Consider the following 22,645-nt stretch of genomic DNA (forward strand, 5'->3'; position numbering starts at 1 on the left):
GAAAAAGAAAATAACTTACAAATTTTGCTTAAATAAAATTACATTAATAATGAAAGTTTCTCTGCTGTCCTCAAAGCCATGAAAATTTTAATATTTCAATGTGAAAAATCTGACCAATAGACTTGGATTATCTTAAAATTTTTTCCCAAATGGTTTTTCCTAAGTGTCCGTAAGTTACAAAGGAGACATTATATACTGTGTTTTTCTTATGATTGAAGTTGGGAGGACCTTGATAAGTTGGTTTTTATTAATAGCAAAGAATTTATTTTAGTTTGTCAAAAGCTAAACATACACATGAATTATATCTGTAGGAAAGCTACTTTTTAATTCCAATTTTGATGGGAGTATGTTTGACTCCTTGATTGGAATTAACATTTCACTTTGGTAAATTGGCACACCTTTATAGAACATTTTCACCATATGGTAATATTCTGTACTCATATTCTTAGTGTGAAGTATTTGCTTTTAGTTACCACAGCTATAATGTTTATAGCCAGCCATTTTAGCTTTCTACCTTTTAGCAGTCAGTACTTTTTAAAAATCTCAGCCTAAGACTTGTAATGCATAGATAGCTCCTGAAAAAGTTCGCATGAAGCTTTTAATTGTGGTTGTCTTTGGGGTCTTGGTTGGGAAAGAGATTATTTTTTAATCATGGTAAAAATCTTTTAGGAAGGTATATTCTAAAGTTTTTTAATATCTGGTGGTTTTGTATTTGCATTTTAGTCATGATGAAGATGAAATTCGGCCTGTGCAACAACAGGACCTGCATCGGGCGATTGAAAAGATGAAGAAGTCGAAGGATGCAGCGTTTCAGAATGTTTTAACACATGTTTGTCTAGATTAAGAGTAAACGTCATTTGTGCAGGTCAGTGCAGCCTGGTTGGGTGTGCCCTGTTATCATTAGTGGAAATAGGATGGAAGGAATGGTGTTCTTACACAGTGAGGGAGTTGAATGACACTGGTTTTATACTCTGAATTCTAAGTTATTGAGACATGGTTGTTCTATAAATGGTATTGCCACTTGTCAAAAATCATGAGGAGGAACAATTTAACCCAGCCTGCGTGTGGGTGCTTGTGTTTGGCCTCTTTAGCCATATGTTGCAGCCTTATTACATCTAAGCTTGTCTTAAAGTGACAGGTGAGTCATTGAGTCATTAGTGAGAAATGGAGATGTGGTTAAGTGCTGCTTTCTAGATATGTGAGCGTGTGTGTGTGTATTGAATGTATATAGTCACACATTTTATATTGACATTCTGTAGATATGTTTGAATACAGAAACTTTTTTTTACCCCCAACTACTGAATCAAAAAGTACTAAATGCTATATAGCGAAACTAAGATTGATGGTTCTGTCTATAAGATACAGCGATTCAGCCATTTTCAGTTGTCACTTGTTTCAGCTTTTTTTAAAGTTGAGCATTCTCTGAAGTTGAACAGTTGGAGTCAGCCACATATGAATACTTAGATGTGGCTTAGTTATTATGGTTGTCGGGGTAACCGTATAATACTTGTTCAGAGATCAGCATTGAATGGTTTTCAGACAGTTGCGTGATCAAGACCAATTTCACCTTTCCACAGCACACTGAGTAGAGACATTTATAAATTGATATACGTAAAGGTGATTGAAAGACATTCAAAAGAATAGCTTAGAAAAACCTCAGTGCCATACAACAAACACATGTATGTGACTTCCCCTTTCTTCATCTAATGTTGCCTAGTTCTGTTGTAATTATGATTTTTTAATGTTATTTTATAGTTATGTGTTCTTTATTTATGGTCAAATATAATTTGGTCATCAAAAATAAAATGATAATTTGAAACAAGTAGCTGTTACTAAATATACTTAAAAATACTCATTTTGTAACTGAAATTTAAAGTTTTCTTAGCATATTATAAATTGTGCCCCAGTTAGTACAAATATACACACATCAAAATTCCCATATTGTATCTATAGTCACTTGAGGCTGTGTGTGCTAACATGTCAGCGAAACATTTTTTTTGTCCACAATTTCACTAATTAGAATTCTGTTACGGCACTTAAACACACAGCATGAGGAGCGTGGCACACTGTGACACAGGAACCTTCTGAATCATCAGGAAGATTAAATTATGCTCTTTATGTTTTTGTTTTTATTGTATTTCTTTGAAAACTTTCAATCTTTATTTGTGCATTATTGGAGTAACTTTTTGAGTCTCATTAGAACCTGCTAAATAGTTGGTTCTTCAGTTGTGCTTTGGTGGGTGGGGTATAGGTTCTGGGATAACACTTTGGATAACAAAAATCAAGTTTTGAAAAATTGTGAAGATGATTGAAAAATTGAATGCAAAACACAAGATACCAAAAAAATATAGTCTCCATTTTTAATAATTATACTATTATTTTATAAATGTGTAATAAAGAGGTCCCTCTTAATTGATTTTTCTCTACTTATGGCTTGGTCTTTTTCAGTTATGTAAAATTTTCTGGGTGGTTTTGGTTTATAAAACTTGCCCTCGGACTGGTTTTATCTTGCTGTGCAGCATTCACACTTCTGTAGCTTATATACTAGTATCTAATCATTATTTTTGTTTTAGTAAGAATTTCAGTAATCATTAATTTTAATCTTATGACTTATGATAAAAAATAAGGTGTGATATATTCCTTCTCAGGTCCTTTCTATTTATCTTCTTTTAAATTCAGAATATCCAGTAGTAGTTATTAAATTTATCATAGTTTTAATCATCAAATGAAGTTAGAGAAATACACTAATCCCAGCAATTATGACTCCTTGAAGCATCTTTTTTTTTTTTTTTTTTCCTTGAAGCATCTTAATGCCTTAAAGTAATTGAGGAAACTTTATTATTATTTTGCTTAGAGTTTCTGACTTGAGAAAATGCTTTTTACCTAAGTAATAAACATTGGGAAAGGCCTTTTTTTTTATTAAAGTTTAGTTGAGATGCAATATTATGAATTTCAGGTGTACAACACAGTTATTTAACATTTATATATGTTACGAATTAATCACCATGACAAATCTAGTAACCATCTGTCACTGTACAGTTATTGCAATAGTCTGTATTCCCTTGTGCTGTACATTACATCCCCATAACTTATTTATTTATAACTGGGAGTTTGTACCTCTTATTCCCCTTCACATTTTCCTTCCCTCCCCTCAAGTTAAAGCTTTCCTTACGTGTGTAGGTGAAAATTCTAAGACATGTTCATGAAATTGTATTAAGATGTATAGCAACTAGAAACAAATGAGATCAAAGCTACAAGAAACCATTTAACAATGAAAGTAAAACAAAATATCCTCAGTAACACTGGTGTAAAATTTACACTATTATAACTCAACTAGAGGCCTGATGCACGAAATTCGTGGAAGGGGCTCAGCCCTCACAGCCGCAGTTCCCGGCTTTGTCCTGAAGGTCGTCCGGGCGGTCGTTCTGCTGTTTGGCCATCAGGTCTAATTAGCATATTATGCTTTTATTATTATAGATAGCTCATAAAGGTCTCATTACTGAAACACTGAACTGGGAATGTTTTTGTGATTGTCTAATATTTAGTTATAAATCTGCTTGAGCACACTTTAGTTGTAAGCTTTTGTGCTTTGAAATACAATTGCAATGAATGTGAATTCTGGTGTGGGCACCAAGGACACAGATTTGTGAAGTAGGGCAGCTCGGTTTTAAAACCCAAGCCAAGCATACTGAAGTAATTACTGGCATGCAAAACTTGGAACTGAAATGGAACACAATGGTGTGTGCCTCACTAGCTAATGCTGCGCTATTGTTCCTTCAAACCTTCAGATATAAGAACTGTTGATTGATCTGGTGACCATCTCATTTCCTGATGACCTACCTGTGCTTGACCTAAAAGTTAGTTGATAGAAAGGAGGAAGATGAGGAAAAAGCGAACTCTGCTGTTCTCACGTAGCCAAGAGTTGTTTCTTCTTACAAGGAATATGGTTGGAAAGAAATCTTGTGGCCTGATTCAAGTGTTGATAATATTTATAAGTCCACCAATATCTGACTGAATGGTTTATACACGCCTTCCCAGGACTTTTTCACACTGCCTGTACAGTTTGGCATACTCCCTTGGCACCACTTGCATCTTCATGAACTTACACATTTCCTGCCCTACTTTGTCCTGCTAATTGTCACTAGGGGCCAACAAGTAGGGATCTGGGGAGGGGTAGGGAGGGGGGACAAGTGACACCAGTTTTATTGTAGTGAGGACCAGCAGCAGTCATTTTCATTAAGCCTTCAGGACAGAAAGGAGGCTGGGGGCTCAAGGAGGAAGAGAACCAAAATGCAAGCCTTCCTGGAGGCCCCTGAAAGTACGCGTGGGAACAGGTATCCTTTTTGCATACAGAAGTAGCAATTGCTGAGGTTAGTGGAGGTATGGGAGTTACTGCAGACGAACACAACTGCTTCCAACCCCACTGGTAAAACTCTTTGCGAGCACTTTGAGAAAAAGGGAGCAAGTTAAAAAAAAAGTTTCATTTCGGATCCTCCCAATGAAATCCTGGGGAGAGGTCCCTAAGAAACCCGGTCACCTCTGAAAACATCACTAGTGCTTGTGTCACTCCCGTCTAGAGCAGTTCTTGAAATGACGTGGGTAAGGGCCACCAGCCTCGTAATTATGGTCTGAAAGAGTTGCTGCTGTTTCCAGTTATTTGAAGTCACCGAGCCCTCAACAGTCATGTGGTCAACCCACACTCAGTGTTACAGGCAGAGAAGCCCCGACGTTTATTTTGAGAAATTTATTAACATGAGGACAAGCATCAGTTGTACATACAAATAGTCATTTGCACTGTGTGGTATTAGAGCAGAAGAACAGTTATAAATATATTTAAAAATCACAAACTGTATGGGTTAAGGCACTATATCCTGTCTCATGTTTTCAATAAATATGCTGTTTTTTTAAAAAGGCAATTATGAGTACCTCCAATTAGGTGAATATAGGCACTCTATTATTTTTTTTTTTTTAAATATATTTTTATTGATTTTTTACAGAGAGAAAGGGAGAGAGATAGAGAGTCAGAAACATCGATGAGAGAGAAACATCGACCAGCTGCCTCCTGCACACCTCCCACTGGGGATGTGCCTGCAACCAAGGTACATGCCCTTGACCGGAATCGAACCTGGGACCTTTCAGTCCGCAGGCCGACGCTCTATCCACTGAGCCAAACCGGTCTTGGCAGGCACTCTATTATTAAAGACAGTCAGTTACACTTTGCTGTGACGATTGTATATTATTCTCAAAAGAACTTTCATTAGCTAAGATTAGCATTTAAGAAATCAACACAGAATATTTAAAAAATCACAGTTTTCTCTTTCCAGTTTAAGTCTCTTCCAGAGAGACCCATGTACAAAAGGTACTGTTTCTTCATATATCCCTTAGCACAAGGAATTACACATAAAGTATAAAAAGATTGCCTCCCAGGAAGTAAAGCCATCAGAGGGGCTGGATGTCTCAGAACCAGCAATAAATCTTTGGAAAAAGTTTTTCCTTTTTTTTTTTTTAACTGCAATAAAATCAGCTGAGTTTCAAAAACTCGACCTTTCAGCATCCAAGAAGGCTGCTTTGGAAGTGCCCTCTATTTAAGGAGCTTTACTAAGCAGTTGAGGGGAATCAGACCTGATTATGCCCATTTTCTGTTTTTGCTGCCATGCCCAGCAGCTCACCAAGCATGTGCTCACGCTTTGTCTTAGTTTGGTCACCTGTCAGGGGACAGGGTTGCATTCGATGGTTTCTGTTGTCTTTTCCAGTTTTAGCAGCTCAGTAATCTGATGGCACGAATGGTTTTCAGTTATAGCAGCTGCTGCTGCAGTGTAAAGGCATAGCCTCTTCATAGAGGAGAAAAAGTAACTTTCCACAGTATTTCCTGGGTGGAAATCTCATCAAAGCACTCTATGCTATTTAATGACAAGACACGGTTTCACTGGAGTTATATTATTCACGGAAGTGCATTAAGACTTCTCTTATTAGTTAATAGAACTTTCATGGCAGAAGTAGGTTGCATAGATCTCTGAGAGTAAATTCACATTTTCACACATTCTCCAGTCAGATCATACTTCAGCACCTAAGAGATTGGGTAGTAGGGCTGTATACTACGTGAGGAGAAATATTAGGAAGAATCTTGATGTGAGTCACACCTCATTCAGGGTGAGAAATTATTTTGTTGTATAGAAGAGGCTGCCCATCTGATTTATTCTTGTGTGTAACATTGGTAGAGGGTAGGTTGGTAAAACTTAAGCTGGAAAATGTGTTTTCCTTTTTGGCAAGTAAACTAGACACATGGTCAGAGCTTTAAGAAATCTAGGACCTACCTGTTCAGATGCAGTAGACAATACAATTAATTTCATTCTAAAATGATAATATTGCTGTTAACCTGCTAAGATTTGGTCTTCAGTTTGACTTTTATATATTGAGGTTGACTCTAAATTTTAGACAGAATTATTACCTCATTATAAACCACTAAAACCAGTCATTGAGAAACAATTGGATTCAAAGCATCTAATCACAAAAATAGGAAAGGGAATCAAAAAGCACTTGAGAAAGAAGCTGGAGCCGAGGGCATTTAACTGCTCTTCTCCAGGGACCTATAGTAATCTGTCAGGACTTTCCACGCTTTGGGGGCCATGAAGCCGTCTGGGGGGTTCTCTCCTTCCCGGGCCAGCTTCCTCATGCGGGTTCCCGAGATGAAGTCAAACTCGTTGTGCCTGTCACAGGATAGGAACAAAGAACTCTGCGTAGGTAAATAACATCTTCCTTAAAGATTCTTGGAGTAGCTTATGGGTTCTGAGAACACATTTTTTTTTTTCCTTCTGTAAAATGCTGCACCTTCTAAAATGGCAATTCGTTAATTCTTCAGTTCAGTAAAGGAACTTGCAGAAGAAGGGGACATAATGCAGCTATCCATTCAATATGTACTGTGTCTACTCTGTTCACGGAAGTGTCTTGTATTGCTCTGCCTCCTTCTGTGTGCTCTGAGTATGATTAGTGCCTCATAATGCTCATTAAAAAGATTTTTCTGCCCCAGCCGGCATGGTTCAGTGGTTGAGCATCCACCTATGGACCAGGAGGTCATGGTTCAATTCCCATTCAGGGCACATGCCTGGGTTGCAGGCTCGATCCCCAGTGTGGGGCTTGCAGGAGGCGGCTGATCAATGATTCTTTCTCATCATTAATGTTTCTCTCTCCCTCTTCCTTCCTCTCTGAAATCAATAAAAAAAAAAAAAAAAAAAAGATTTTTCTGGCCCAGCAGGTATGGCTCAGTGGTTGAGCGTCGCCCTATGAACCAAGAGATCCCTGGTTTGATTCCTGATCAAGGGCACATGCCTGAGTTGCAGGCTCGATCCCCTGTGGGGGGCATGCAGGGGGCAGCCAATCAGTGATTCTCATCATTGATGTTTCTATTTCTCTCTCCCTCTCCTTTCCTCTCTGAAATCAATAAAAATATATTTAAAAATATAAAATAAAATTTTAAAGAAAAAGAATTGAGGGTCAGATAAAGAGCTTCACAGACAAGAAAAAGCTAAAGGAGTTCACCACCACCAAACCAATATTACATGAAATGTTGAAAGGTATTCTTTAAGAAAAGGAAAAAGAAGAAGATATAAAAAAATATGAATAACGCCCTGGCCGGTTTGGCTCAGTGGATAGAGCGTCAGCCTGCGGACTGAAGGGTCCCGGGTTCGATTCCGGTCAAGGGCATGTGCCTTGGTTGCGGGCACGTCCCCGGTGGGGAGTGTGCAGGAGGCAGCTGATTGATGTTTCTAACTCTCTATCCCTCTCCCTTCCTCTCTGTAAAAAAATCAATAAAAATATATTTTTTAAAAAATATGAACAACAAAATGGCAATAAATACATATCTATCAATAATTGAATCTAAAAATCAAAATAAATGAACAAGCAATCTAATGAACAAAATAAACTGGTGAATAACAGAATCAGAGGCATGGAAGAATGGAACACACTGACCAATCTAAGAGGTAAGTGGGGAGGGGATGCAGGAAGAGATTAACCAAAGATCTTACCTATGGACATAAACAGGATGGTAAAGGCCGGGGGCAGGGTGGGAACGGGGCGGAGGGGAGTGGGGGGTCAAAAGGGGGACATTTGAAATACTCTCAACAATAAAGATTAAAAACAAAAAACGAATTTTCCTTTGAAAACCTACCTTTTGGGATCATAGAAGTCCATGGCTTTTTTGGCTTTGTTGTAGGCAGCCACTCGGAACGGAATGATTTCCACAGAGGTGAGGCCAGGGGCCATGCTCAGTACCTTGCCCCCGTGAGTGGGCTCATACAGGTCTTTCTTGGTCTCGGGGTGGGGCATTCCTGCAGGGTCCCGGCCCACAATGTAGAAGTTGGCCCCCGCAACCATCCGGGCCCTGCAGTGCCACTGGACCTAGGAAACATCAGGTAAGGGACTTGCTGGTTATCCTTGGCCAATTCTTTACATGCCTTTATTCTGCTTTAAAGGTAATTCAGTAATGTTGGCCAACTAATAATTGCAAGAAAGTCAGTGAGGTATCTAAGACTGCACCCTCTCTTCTTCATCTGCTTGGTTATGTTGGGTGGGACAGCAGTTTTAAAGATAAGAATCCCCCTCTTAGAAGCTGAGGTTATATTTCCTCATCTCTCCAAGGCTAGCAGACCAGGAACACTCAGATCTCACTGCTTTACAGAACTGTGGATTTTACCCTCCAGTCCTCCTCTATTCAGAATAAATCACAGTTAAGGAAATTACAAGCTCCAGTGTCTCTTTCCTGACTGTCAAGAATGAGCCAATTACCTTTCATATGCATTGACTCCAGTTCAACACAGCAATGGGATTTCAAAATGAACTGTCTTCTTTAAAGCTCAGATAGAAACAGAGAGGGTGGAGAGGAGAATTAGGAGGCCTGGAACTTTGATCTGGTTAAAGAGATTTGATTTGTTAAACTCTGGGACATTCCAAAGGGTTGAGATCCTTTCAATTCATCACACTTCCTGCAAACTTGGTTCAAATCCACTACACCGGTGGTGCCGTGGGACAGAGGTCTCTGATAGGCTCGCTGTGTGTTGAGAGGGACATTCTCCATGCGCTTCTAACGTAGCTCACAGAGATTGGAGACTCAGAGTCACTGGAACTTCAGAAACTGAATATTGGGTTAGACACAACTTGCCCTATAACCCAGCTAAGTGGTACGATCTACCTCATTTACATGCCAACTTCATATTCTCAAAGGTGGTGTCTGACAGGTTTGATTTGATGTTTCTAGCACTTTTATATGCACTACATGGAAACATAGGTCAATTGGATAAAAAAGAGAGATCAGAAGATTTTAGAATCTGCTCATGACAAAGGAAGATCACAAAGACTCATTTGCTCTTTAAGTCAAGTTTGAGCCTGCATTTCTGAGTCCCATGGCCCAGCTCAGGGTACCGCTCACCTCTGTGGGGCCAGCATACAGCATGGGAGATGGGAAGATGGCGACGATGGTTGACTTGGGATCCAGGACCCCTTCCTCGAGCACAGCTGCGTGCTGCTTCATCCGCCAGTCCAGGGGCACGTCGTCATCCTTGGTCCAGCCGCCCAGAGGGTGGAGCAGGAGGACCGGGTGTTTGTAGTCCCTCTGTAGGAGGCGACGGCGGGTGTCCTGCATCAACAGAGCGTGGCCATTGTGCACAGGATTGCGCAACTGGAAGGCAAACACCGCATCTGGGCAAGACAACAGGCCAAGGTCAGAGAAATGCAGTGTGGCTTGTCTGCAGGTACAGAAAGATGCAGCTGTGTGTATTGTTCAGTGCATTCACTATAGCTACTTGTTTTTGATAATCAGCTGGAGAATCCACCTGGGCCTCTAGGGGTGTTACTCCAAAGGTGCCAAGGTCAGACTATTTACACAGGGACAGGGTGCAAAGGCAGGAAGCCCAAGAGGGAGAGCCTGATGCAGAAATGAAAGCGTTTGTTGGCAGGACCTTTGCAGCAAACCAGGCTGGGGCAGGTGCCCACGGCAGTCATCAGTTCCTGCTCCGGTCTCACTTCCCCGGAGTGGGGGGGGGGGGGGGGGGGGGAGATAATGAGGGACATTTCCTGGGGCCCCTGCAAGGTATCAACAATCTATTGATATAATTTCAAATCTTCTCTTTAAGGGAAACTTCAAAACTATTTGACTTAGTGATGGATACCTGAGAGCCTTTTTCTTTCTGGTTATGAAATAATATATAGCCATTATGGAAAAGTTGGGAGATACAAAAAAGTCAAAAATATAATATAAAAATCACCCATAACCTTATTGTTTTTTCTCCATCTTTTTCAAAATATGTGATGTGAAAATCTTCCCTCCCGTTGGTCCAATTCCACCCCCAGAGGCAGCTGCTGTTGTCAGCAGGCAGCCTGGTGCTCGCTGCCAGACTGCTGCTTCCAGACACAGAGCTTTGGGTTTTAAAAACAATCATCATATTTTATTTTGTTTTTCAGAATTGTTATATGGTTCTGCAGGTTGCTTTTTCGCTTAATAAATACACTTTGGGTATCTTTCCGTGTCGGTGCATATTTTTAACTGCTGGATAGTGTTCCAGTGTATGGATGTAGTTCAACTTTGTAAACTGTTTCTGTATCAATAGACATACCAGTAGATGTTTCCAGCTTTTTTAAACTATAAACGTGCTGTTGCTGATACCCTTAATTCGGTCATCAGAGGGTGGTAAGGGGTAGAAATGCATCCGAGCCAGCCTACGTACCAGCATTCATCTCTTTACATTTCTGCTTGAGCTCCAGAGGTGTCAGGCGATACTGGTCCAGCCCATCGTTCCACTTTATTCTCTCCAGCACCTGAAGGTCTCCACCAACCAGCCAATCCCCACTTTCCATCACCATCTAGAAAGACAATTATTAGAATTAGTCATTAATATGGACTTCTGTTTACCTGAAAATTTTTCTCTTCGTGGACCAATCTTGGGTTAGCATTGACTACCTTGAACGCTTCAGCAATTCTTGCATGGTATTTATCAAACTTTTGGGTCTCTCAATCCCTTTCCACTCTGAAAATTTATTGAGAACCCCCAAAGGGCTTTTGTTTATTCGCGTTATATCTAGCATTACTTTCCATGTTAGAAATTCAAACAGAAACAAAACAGACAGACCCAGAGGGCCATGATGACATGGGACAAGGCCAAGCACAGAAGAGACGGACCGCTCAGCTCCAGGCCAAGAGCCGGCTCTCTACACGACCATATTCCAGCAGAATCAAGGTGCCTGAATTTGAACCTGGCCTTCCAGATTGTTATCAAAGCATAGCTGTCAAGGTAGAAAGATAAAAATATTTAAATTTATTGAATATATAACTTTTAAAGATGATATGTGGGCTTCTTTTGTATTTCTACTGTGGGACCCACAAATGTGAGGTGTGAGAGTGGTGTGAGGAATGGTCAAAGTAATGAAAAAGGCAACCATGATAGTGTTGGATGAAAGGAGCGAAGGTTAGCACTCCCTTCGACAGGGATGGACAGATGAGGCCCTTGGGCCTGACAACAGGCATGGCTAGGCATCACCACTTGCTTTGTGGCATCTAACCATGGTTTTTACATTGTATATCTTTTTTTAAAAATATATAATTTTTTATTGATTTTTTACAGAGAGGAAGGGAGGGGGATAGAGAGTTAGAAATATCTATGAGAGAGAAACATCAATCAGATGCCTCCTGCACACCCCCCACTGGGGATGTGCCTGCAACCAAGGTACATGCCCTTGACCGGAATCGAACCTGGGACTCTTCAGTCCACAGGCCGACGCTCTAGCCACTGAGCCAAACTGGTCAGGGCTATATTGTATATCTTAAACTTACACAGTGTTATATGTCAATTACATCTCAATAAACTCACAAAAAAAGAAAAACATGACAAACTTTGTTGTTTCAATAAACAAGTATACTGCAATAAAACCAGTGCCAACTTAGAGCCAGTGTCCATCCTCAAGCATTGAGGGGGGGGGAGTCGTTCAGGGACTGTGGGGTTAGAATAGAACCATGATTTTCAACAATGAGTGGTTTTGACAACATCTGAAGACCATTTTAACTGTCACAACCGGGATGGGGAAGTTGTGCTATTGGCATCTAGTATGTAGAGGCCAGAGGTGCTACTCAGTATCCTACATTGCACAGGACAGCCCCACAACAAATAATTCCCAGCCCAAATGTCAATAGTGCTGTGGCTGAGAAGCCCTAGGTAGAGAGAGGGGGGTTGTGCAAGGGATTTGGTTATGTTTTCATGGCCCCTAAACTCTGTGCTCAGGAAAATCACTTAGGAATATTTTCAAATGCCTATACCTATACATTTACTTTCTCTTCATTGCTTAAGTTAGACTGTAGATAAACTTTTGAAAGATTTAAGACCCCCAAATCCCTGGCAGTGTAGTAATTCATTTTGGACGCTAGGGGTCCACCCTATACTGATTCTATTCATAAGGGGGCATTGAACCAATGGTCACTCCCCAGGGTGATTCAATGGTCCCCAAAACTGGCTCTGCCTAATTTTCTATAAGTCCCCACCTCTTGCCAAAGACAGGCCTGGAACCACACAGAGCTAGAGATTTGCAGAACTGCACACACAGAGGAATGAGTAACAGGCTTTAAGAAAGGCTAGTGAAGTAGTGAAAGGGTAATTGGTCTCAGAATCCAGAGAGCAGGAATGCAAAAAGGAGAAGAGGATGACCTCAAACACTAGGATGAAGATTGCGAAAGGTGAATCGGCTCAAAGAGGGCAAGTAGAGGAAGACTTGAAAGAAACAACCTGGAGAGGAAGAGGGAATATGCAAATCAGGAGAGGAGCAGCTGAGGACAGGAAGGTGCAGAGGTCAGAATGAAAAAGGGAAAGGAGAGAAGAGAAAGAAAGCAGAAGGGGAGAAATGGAGAGTTCAGAACAAAGGGTTCAGAGAACAGAATTGAGAAGAAAAAATAACATGTGACACAAGTGGAGAATATATACTCATTTTTGTGATATCTATTGTCATGGAATTCTGGGGCTGTAAGGAACCTGTAAATCACACGGACTCAATGTCCACATTTCCAGAGAAGGCAGTTTCACAGAGAGGAACTGGCGGAGTTCAAGTGAAAAGAGCTGTCAGCTAGGACCCATATCTAGGACTCCTCCAAACCAGGCTCTTCCCACTGCACCACTGCCCCTCATCAGTGGTCTCCATGCTGCTATTTCCACACTGCCTTCAGAGGCATCCTCCATCCATCCTCCACCCAGTCAGCACTTCTCTGGGCCAGGGCCTGGGCTTGCTGCTAGGGAGTTGATGGTGAATAAGATAAATCAAGATGTGGTCCCCCATCTCATGGTTTGGCAGTCTGAGTGGATTGCCAGAAGAGTAAATGGGCAACAATACTGTGGAACAGGACACGGGCAAAGGACTCTGGAGCACAAAGTGATCTGGGAGGACAAAGAAGGGACACCCAGTCAGGCTCATGGGTCATGGGAGTAAGGCCAACTTCTTAAAGGAGAAAGGAGTAACAAATATGGTGAGGAGGCAGGGGTCAAGGAACAGTGTCCTAGGTTGAGGGACTAGCATATGCTAAAGTAAAAGAGAGGATGTTGAGTGGTGAGGATGACTGGAGGAGATAATATGTTGAGTGGTGGTGGTAAGAGATAGTATGAAGTCATATGATCTTTATGAAGAATTCCCAAATAAAGCTTGAATAGTTTGCTGTACCCAAAAAATGGAGAAAGAATCAGAGACGAGTAAGGCAAGAGATAGGGAAAAAATGAAATGTCCTGGCACAGGCTGAAACAGAAGTTCAAGCAATACAAGAGGCAGAAACATTAGGATTGGTGATTGCATGAACAAGGGAGAAGATAGAAAAATGACACCCAGGTTTGGGACATGGTGGAGCTCCCCCCTGAGCTGGGGGGCCGGGGTGGGGGGGACACAGGAAAGGGAACAGGTTTGGGGAGATGTTGCAAATGTTGAATGTGAGGTGCTTGCAGGAAATCTCCACGGGGAGCCATACAGGACAGAGCTCTGGATAATTATCTAATGCAGTGGTTCTCAACCTTCATAGTACATTAGAATCACAGGCAACTTTTACCCCCAACACCCAGAACGGACCCCAAGGCAACCAAAATCTGTGAGGGTGGGATCCAGTCATGGGTAATTTTTTAAGCTCCCCAGGTGATTCTGTTGGTCGAATTGACCATATGATCTTCACTGCAAAGCTAAAGGGAAGTCATACTCTGTTCTCCTGGTTTCCACATCTATAAAAGGGGTCTACTTCACAAGAGCATTGTGGGAAATAATTACTGTCTAGAGAAGCTTTGAGAGTCATGGTGAAAGGCAACAGTGCTCCTCCCAGCACTATTTTATAAGTTTCACCTGCTCCTCCTCATGATTTCATCTGAGATCATGTCACATGGACCCATGTTAGTGACTTGAGAGAGAGGGTGGAGATGACTTGAATGGAAGGTCAAGGTGACTTCAATGAGGAGCAATGCAATAGAGGCAGACCATTTCCTTGGTGACTGTGACCATTTTCCGTGTAACTATCACTCCCAGTGCCACATGGAAATATAAGAAGACCTATGACTACTTTTAGACGAAATTACTTTTGGGAGATTTGGTGTGTGGTTTTTTAAAAAACACATGAGATTAAGTATTACTGTGAATTTCAAGGTGCTAAAAAATACAACTCGAAGAGTTTCTTTCCCAATAAAACCCATGTGTTGTGTGTCTGATAAACACACCTTCAGCATTCCAAGTGTAGTATTTACAGGGTGAGTGTCTTTCTCTGTCTGGTTATCCATGGCCCATTTCTCACCATTAGCTAGCTCACTGGGAATGTTTGCAGAGTTCCTCTAATAACCTAATGGTACAAAGTCACTGACTATAATGTCAAGGTCACAGTTTCATCACCACTCTCCCTGGCTTCTAAGAAATTCTGAGCTCCAACTGCCAACACAGGTAGCAAGATAAGATGAAAAGAAATAATTCCTTAGATTTTGTTTGTTTGGTTGGTTGGTGTGCTGTTGTTGTTTTTTTCCTTTTAATGCTAATCATGTGTATGTGGATGTCAGGCCCAAAGAGTAGAACTACCTGAACTGGCCTGAGAACAAACAACTATTCCTTAGGTCACTGAGTGAAGATGAGATCACAGATCTATATGATTACTATCAGCATAATGAAGGCCCACAACAGAATTCCCCAAATAGCTCTCAGTCTAGCAATTTACAGGACAGTCTGCCAGCCTCTGGGAGAGAAACTGTTTGGATGGCTCTGAGATGGATGTGCATGAAGTTTCCTAGTAAAGAGGATTGCCCTGGCTTGATGTGGCTCAGTGTCCTCCCATGCACCGAGGTTGCCAGTTCAATTTCCCGTCAGGGCACATGCCCAGGTTTCAGGTTCAATCCCTAGCCAGGGTGTGTGTGCGAGGCAACCAATCGATGTTTCTCTCTCCCTCTCTCTCTCTCTTCTCTCTCTCTCTCTCTCCCTCTCTCTCCCTTCCCCCTCTCTCCATCCCTCTCCCTTTCTCTCTCTCTCTCTCTCTCTCTCCTCTCTCTCCTCTCTTTCCTCTCTCTCTCTCCCCCCCATCCCTCTCCCTTTCTCTCTCTCAAATCAATAAAAACATATTTTTAAAAAGATGAAAAGTCAAAACTATTTTTAAAAAAGATTAAAGATGCTTATCTGCAGGGTGGAGAGTTTGGTCCAACAAATGAAAAACTGCTTTGCAGCCGACTGACCTTGTCCATCAGAGGCTGCCACCAGCGGCCTTGGAAAAGCCCTTCCTATCTTGCAACATTTCAGGTAAAAAAATAAAAACATGTTTTCCCAACAGATTGGAACAGATTTATTTAAACATTTTGCAGGGTCTTGGTGCTGAAAAAGATCTTGGAGTTATTTTGAGTCTGGATCCCTCCTTTTATAAATGAAGAAACTGAGGCCCAGAGAGAAGATGTGCTTTTTAAAGTCTCCTGGGCCTCAAATTGCTCTCTATTCTGTAACTTTCTGAAAAGTAGTTACCTCGGCTCCAGAATTGGACAAGTCCAATCTTTTAAAATGTCAACCCTAATGTTTTAACATTGGATGGAGGAATGCTTTTTGTATTCAATTTCACATATTTTTCCTTTATGGGAAATGAACCACCTCTAGCAATTCCATAATACCCTCCACTCCCACCCATCAAACGGAAGTTGTGAGGGAATCTGAGGAGGTTTAGTCTGTTTTGCCTTTAGGCGGGAGAAACTTGAAATGATCCTAATCAGATGAATACATTTTTCAATCTAAAAAATATCCGGTGATGAAAATGTGGTATGTTCCCTCCGGAAACTCTGCCAATATCTGCACTGATTTTTGTTTACTGAAAGGATGTCCCTGACCTCTGCCCTGGCCACAGAGCACGAACTCTGAGTCTCTTCCCAGTGACTGGCTGGACCCATTCTGTAGGAAGAAATTGACTTCCCTTGTGAATGTCGGTTTGGTGCATAGCTACAGTTGCTTATGACGCTAGACCAGCGATGGCGAACCTTTTGAGCTCAGCGTGTCAGCATTTTGAAAAACCCTAACTTAACTCTGGTGCCGTGTCACATATAGAAATTTTTTGATATTTGCAACCATAGTAAAACAAAGACTTATATTTTTGATATTTATTTTATATATTTAAATGCCATTTAACAAAGAAAAATCAACCAAAAAAATGAGTTCGCGTGTCACCTCTGACACGCGTGTCTTAGGTTCGCCATCACTGCTTTAGACTAAACTATCTCCCGGCCCAGTTGTTTCCCATTCAGCTGAGGGACCCAGACATCACAGGAGCCAAGGACACAAGAGCTCATTTAGACCAGCCCTCCAAATAAAAGACATTTCTCTGCCCCTTTCTAAAAAGACTTCCAAGGCAAAGCCTGAAAAACCTGCCTTGGAAATGCATTCTTCCATCTAACTCCAGTTTTTCCAAGTCCTTCGGGACGGTTTGGCAACTTACCTTGATATGGGGATGTTTTGCACATGTTGTCCCCCACACCCGGGAGCAGCGCTCCTCTTTTCTATGTTCATAGAATTCAGGGTCTTGTAAGATAGCCACCCTCCGTCCTCCGTGTGTGAGGACAATCTTGCTGCACCCTTCCAGCCGCGTCTTGTCGTCCGCAGAGACAGGCAGCACAATGGGAATGCTCAGGTTGATCACGCCATCTGCAGAGAGAGCCACGTGGTGCGTGAATGGGGACTCACTGTGTGCTCTCCTGTACGGACACGGTTGTGCCAGCTGCACCAGCTTCTCCAGAGTCTAGATGAGACGTCCTCGAGGGGCTTCTCAAAGCAGGAGGTGGGCACTTGTGAAAAGTGGGCTGAGATTCAGACTGTGGAGGTTGTCTCCGTAATTTAAGAGACCAGGGAGGGGTGTCACCCGTCTGGGTCCCCGTTTTAAAGCTCAGGCCTGACCTCAACGCACTAGGGAGCTTCAAGTCCTTGACACCCCAATTAAACAAATAAAAAACACACACACTAAAAGACCCCTCTAGTCTTCCTTGGAGATGAACCTTGTCACAACATCTGGCAAGTCTCATTATCTATTTAGACTTTAATTGCACTGCTAACACATTGAATTGAAAAAAAAAAAGAAAAAAAAACAAAACACCAGACATTTAATATTAGTGAGCAGAACCCCCCAAACAAGCAGTCCTCTTGATGTTGATTGTTTACTGTGGCCCAGGGGCAGCATCGCCCTTAAACAGTTTTTTTAAAAAATATATATTTTATTGATTTTTTACAAAGAGGAAGGGAGAGGGATACAGAGTTAGAAACATCGATTCAGCTGCCTCTTGCACGCCCCCTATTGGGGATGTGCCCGCAACCCAGGTACATGCCCTCGACCGGAATCGAACCTGGGACCCTTCAGTCCGCAGGCCGACGCTCTATCCCCTGAGCCAAACGGTTAGGGCATTAAACAGTTTTGAAAAGACTCACCGGGGAACCAACCACCAGTCTTGCTGGCTCAACCACAATTGAGAACCATCAGTCAAAAAAACAGGGAGGGGTGAAAAACAACATGCAGTTTATTTACTAAAGCTCATGCCCTTTGTTTGGAGAGTGAGCGCCTCTCATCTTGATGAGTCTCTTCCTTTAAAAGGTAATTAAGAAACCTGGGCTACTGGCTTCTTAGCATATGACACAGCAAAGTGGAAGGTGTGGAATGTGGTGTTCAGAAAATTTACATTTTCAGCTGCAAGAAATGTCATATGATAGCTTGACCATTAAGGAAGAGACAGGAAAACTATATAAAAACAGATAGAAATGGTGACAGTTAATTTTATGTGTTAACTTGGCTAGGCCACAGTATCCAGATATTTGGGCAAACACTCTTCTAGATTTCAAAAACATTTCTCTAAAGGTATTTTTAGATGAGATGAACATTTTAAGTCAGTAGACTTTGAGTAAAGCAGATTACCCTCCATAATGTGGTGGGCCTCATCCAATCAGTTGAAGGCTTTAATAGAAAAAGTTAGACCTCCTAAGAAGAGGAAATTCTGCCAGCAGACTGCCTTTTTTTAAAATTGAATTTATTGGGGTGACATTGGTTAATAAAATTATATAGTTTTCAGGTATACAATTCTATAATGCAGACAGACTGCCTTTGGACTTGAACTGTAACTCTTCCCTGGGTCTACCGCCTGCCAGCCTACCCTGCAGATTTTGGACTAGCCAAACCGCCACAGCTGCCATAATTGATTCCTTAAAACAGTGATTCTCAACCTTGGCTGCACATTAGAATCACCTGGGAATCTTTTTAAAATCCTGATTTCTGGGCCTCATCCTCCAGAAATTCTGTTTCTTTGTTACTAATGTTGTGGCCCCATCCCATAACAAAGAAACAGAATTTCCGGAGGATGAGGCCCAGAAATCAGGATTTTAAAAAGATTCCCAAGTGATTCTAATGTGCAGCCAAGGTTGAGAACCATTGCCTTAAAATAAATCTCTGTCTCTTCCTCTCCCCGATTCCTGTCCTCCCTTCTCCCTCCCTCCTCTTTCTCTGGAAAAACCAAATTTATACAGAAACAAAAAATACAGAGTCATGGGGGGGAGGGGGGCGGGGGTTCCTTTAATGTGAGGCCAACAATCCTAATGGTCTCCCAGTCCTCAGGGCACCATTACATTAGAACTCAGCATAATAACCGCATAACTAATGATGATGGAGTCACTTTTTAAAGTTTCGTTATGTTTAACACATTCTGTTATTTTTACTGTTTATTGATTTTTGAGAGAGAGAGGAAGGGAGGGGGGGAGAGAGAGAGAGAAACATTGATGTTTCTCAGTTTGGGGCTTTTTAAAAGGACACTGTTTGGCGCCCTGAAAACATCTGTTTTAATGAAGCCAGCTAATTAATGCAAGAGAAATCACACAACCGTTTTTCTCCATTTGTAATGGTGCTCAAACATCCTAGCGAATGTGTCAGTCTCTCTGTTGTACTTACAGGGAAGAAAATGGAGCCATGAAAGAACATTAGGGAGATTTGTGGGGAGTTCCAAAGTTAAAGACTCAGAAGGAAAGGATAGGAAGGTAAATAAAGAAAACACTGAACTCCAGAGAAAACAAATGCAGTTACTTATGGATTTGAGGAAATGCACCGTAGATGAATGAAGTCTTTTGAACCTAACTTTCAAAAGCCAACATTCAGAATGCCTCCGACAGAGTGAAAGATCTGAGATCTGAGTTCTGTTTTGAGGAGCCAAACAATCCCTCTAGCAGCTATGAAACCAGTCTCCAGGCATCTCACTTTACTCCTATTAAATTCTCTCCAGAAGTTACTAGAATGTAAAGAATGTCACAGAATATAGACAGCAACTGCCAGCAATAAAGAAACCCTATCATAAAATCCTGTAACCTGCTCTTCGAACCCTTGAAAACCAAAAAGAAGACACTGTGCAGAGAAAGTAATGGGTTTTGTCATTCAAATAACTCCCCTGTTTCAAAGTTCAGAGGCAATAAGAGCAGGCCAAGCCCTCCCTGTGCAGAGAACACTAAACTCAGTTATGCGTATTCCCCTTGACTACCTGTGCCATTCACCTCTGTGCTCAATTTCCTCACTTGAAAATTGGGATAATAAATAATATGTTTTTCCCTGGGTTGCTGGGAGGAGGCATATTGTAAAGCACTGTGTCAGCAACAGAGGTTTATGGTGAAAGACAGTTAAACCCACTGCATAGTCTAATTGAGAAAACAAGAGAGAGGTTAACACCTTCAAGGTTACTGATGACCTCGTCAGAAACCTTCTGTGGAATGTGGATGACTGACCACACTGCTTATAAAGAGGGACTTGATCAAAATGAAGTAAAACAAAATGCAAAGCAAAAGATGGGCAGGATGCTGGAGGAAGCCCAGTTCTGAGGTGGTGTCTCCCCTCTATTATTCTGGGTTGAAATCCAAGGAATACTCTGCTTTCCTGTTGCCATCTCCTCCTTAGGTCCATGAGGTTCCTGCCCAGTGTAGCCTCTGGCCCACCTGTCTCTTGGCTTTGAGTGAAAATCCAAACCGAAGAATCAGCACTCCCGGACAAGAGTGCCAGGATAAAGGGAGCTCATCTGTGGGATGTCACGGGGAGAAGTTCTACCGAGTAAAATGCCAACTGGTCTCATACACCGCGGCGACAACCCCACACAGGCGCAGGCAGATTGACGGTGGTTTCCCTATCATCCCCTCTATCTGCTTTGCTAATACAAAAACGTAGCCAACAATGGAACTCTGTGCGGAAACGTCCCCCATCGTTTTAAATATTGATTCGGGCTTTCAGCCTCTATCCTTCTTGTCCAGTGGGGACTGCTTTGGGCATTTTATTGAGATATACATCACTTTAGAAAAGAGTCTTGTGGTTTTGTAGCCACAAACATCACTTCATGTTCAGTGGAATGATTTTGCTTTTGCTTTAAATAATTTGCAAGCCTTTTGTTTTAACCTTGCAGGTCTTTCGTTTTAACAACCTTTTGTTTGTTTGGGGCTGTTTCTAAGGGAAAGAAACTAAATTACTTTTTATTGCTTACCTAGGCTTTTTATTAAAATGTCCATACACCCAAAGCAATCTATAAATTCAATGCACTTCCCATTAAAATACCAACGGCATACTTCACAGATCTAGAACGAACTCGCCAAAAATTCATCTGGAATAAAAAAAGACCCCGAATAGCTGCAGCAATCCTGAGAAAGAACAAAGTAGGTGGGATCTCAATACCAGATATCAAGCTGTATTACAAAGCCACTGTTCTCAAAACTGCCTGCTACTGGCACAAGAACAGGCATATAGATCAATGGAATAGAATAGAAAGTCCAGAAATCGGCCCGAACCAATATGCTCAATTAATATTTGACAAAGGAGGCAAGAACATACAATGGAGCCAAGATAGTCTCTTCAATAAATGGTGTTGGGAAAATTGGACAGATATATGCAAGAAAATGAAACTAGACCACCAACTTACACCATACACAAAAATAAACTCAAAATGGATAAAGGACTTAAATGTAACACGGGAAGCCATAAAAATTCTAGAAGAATCCAAAGGAAACAAAATCTCAGACATATGCCGAAGCAATTTCTTCACTGATACAGCTCCTAGGGCACTTGAAACTAAAGAGAAAATGAACAAATGGGACTACTTCAAAATAAAAAGCTTCTGCACAGCAAAAGAAACCATCAACAAAACAACAAGAAAACCCACCGCGTGAGAAAACATATTTGCCAACGTCATATCTGATAAGGGCCTAATCTCCAAAATTTATAGGGAACTCATACAACTTAACAAAAGGAAGATAAACAATCCAATAAAAAAATGGGCAAAGGACCTAAATAGACACCTTTCAAAAGAGGACATTCAGAAAGCCAAGAGACATATGAAAACATGCTCAAAGTCACTAATCATCCGAGAGATGCAAATCAAAACAACAATGAGGTACCATCTCACACCTATCAGACTGGCTATCATCAACAAATCAACAAACGACAAGTGCTGGAGAGGATGTGGAGAAAAAGGAACACTTGTGCACTGCTGGTGGGAATGCAGACTGGTGCAGCCACTATGGAAGACAGTATGGAGTTTCCTCAAAAAACTAAAAATGGAAATCCCATTTGACCCTGTGATCCCACTACTAGGAATATATCCCAAGAAACCAGAAACACCAATCAGAAAGGATATATGCACCCATATGTTCATAGCAGCACAATTCACCATAGCTAAGATCTGGAAACAGCCTAAGTGCCCATCAGTAGATGAATGGATTAGAAAACTGTGGTACATCTACACGATGGAATACTATGCTGCTGTTAAAAAGAAGGAACTCTTACCATTTGCAATAGCATGGATGGAACTGGAGAGCATTATGCTAAGTGAAACAAGCCAGTCAATGAAGGAAAAATACCACATGATCTCATTCTTTCATGGATAATTAAGAACATTACAAACTTTTGAACAATAATAAATACAGTGGCAGAGCTGCCTCAAACCGATTGTCGGACTTCAGTGGTAAGGCCAGGGAGGGTTGGGGGACAGGAGGAAGGGGAGTAAGAGATCAACCGAAGGACTTGTATGCATCCATATAACCATAACTAATGGACATAAGACACTGGGGGGTAAGGGAGGGCAGGGGCTTGTCAAGGGTGGGGGGGAAAAAAGGACACATATGTAATACCCTTTGTAATGCT

The 22,645-nt window shown here is 41.5% G+C and overlaps 2 protein-coding genes and 1 non-coding gene across 3 annotated transcripts in view; 2 read left to right on the top strand and 1 right to left on the bottom strand.

Annotated features, from left to right (window-relative positions):
* ATAD1 (ATPase family AAA domain containing 1) overlaps window positions 1-2,426 on the top strand; it is a 28,914-nt gene extending 26,488 nt beyond the window's left edge. The window contains exon 10 of the mRNA XM_070432771.1: window positions 724-2,426. Within this exon, the coding sequence (XP_070288872.1) occupies window positions 724-844 (121 nt within the window). The 3' untranslated portion in view covers window positions 845-2,426. The remainder of the gene's footprint in view (window positions 1-723) is intronic.
* Window positions 2,427-2,902: 476 nt separating this feature from the next.
* PAPSS2 (3'-phosphoadenosine 5'-phosphosulfate synthase 2) overlaps window positions 2,903-22,645 on the bottom strand; it is a 74,108-nt gene continuing 54,365 nt past the window's right edge. Inside the window, exons 8-12 of the mRNA XM_070432759.1 lie at window positions 16,946-17,151; window positions 10,719-10,854; window positions 9,425-9,693; window positions 8,168-8,397; window positions 2,903-6,707 (exon numbers count right to left, since the gene is read on the bottom strand). Coding sequence (XP_070288860.1) covers window positions 6,566-6,707; window positions 8,168-8,397; window positions 9,425-9,693; window positions 10,719-10,854; window positions 16,946-17,151 — 983 coding nt within the window. The 3' untranslated portion in view covers window positions 2,903-6,565. The remainder of the gene's footprint in view (window positions 6,708-8,167; window positions 8,398-9,424; window positions 9,694-10,718; window positions 10,855-16,945; window positions 17,152-22,645) is intronic.
* Window positions 11,435-11,561, top strand: LOC139022244 (U6atac minor spliceosomal RNA). Its single transcript, XR_011473629.1, has one exon. It is a non-coding gene; the product is annotated as a U6atac minor spliceosomal RNA (small nuclear RNA).

This window comes from Myotis yumanensis, unplaced genomic scaffold (assembly GCF_028538775.1).
Source record: "Myotis yumanensis isolate MYYU_CA2020_CCGP unplaced genomic scaffold, mMyoYum1.0.hap1 SCAF_13, whole genome shotgun sequence".
Taxonomy (NCBI): Eukaryota; Metazoa; Chordata; class Mammalia; order Chiroptera; family Vespertilionidae; genus Myotis; species Myotis yumanensis.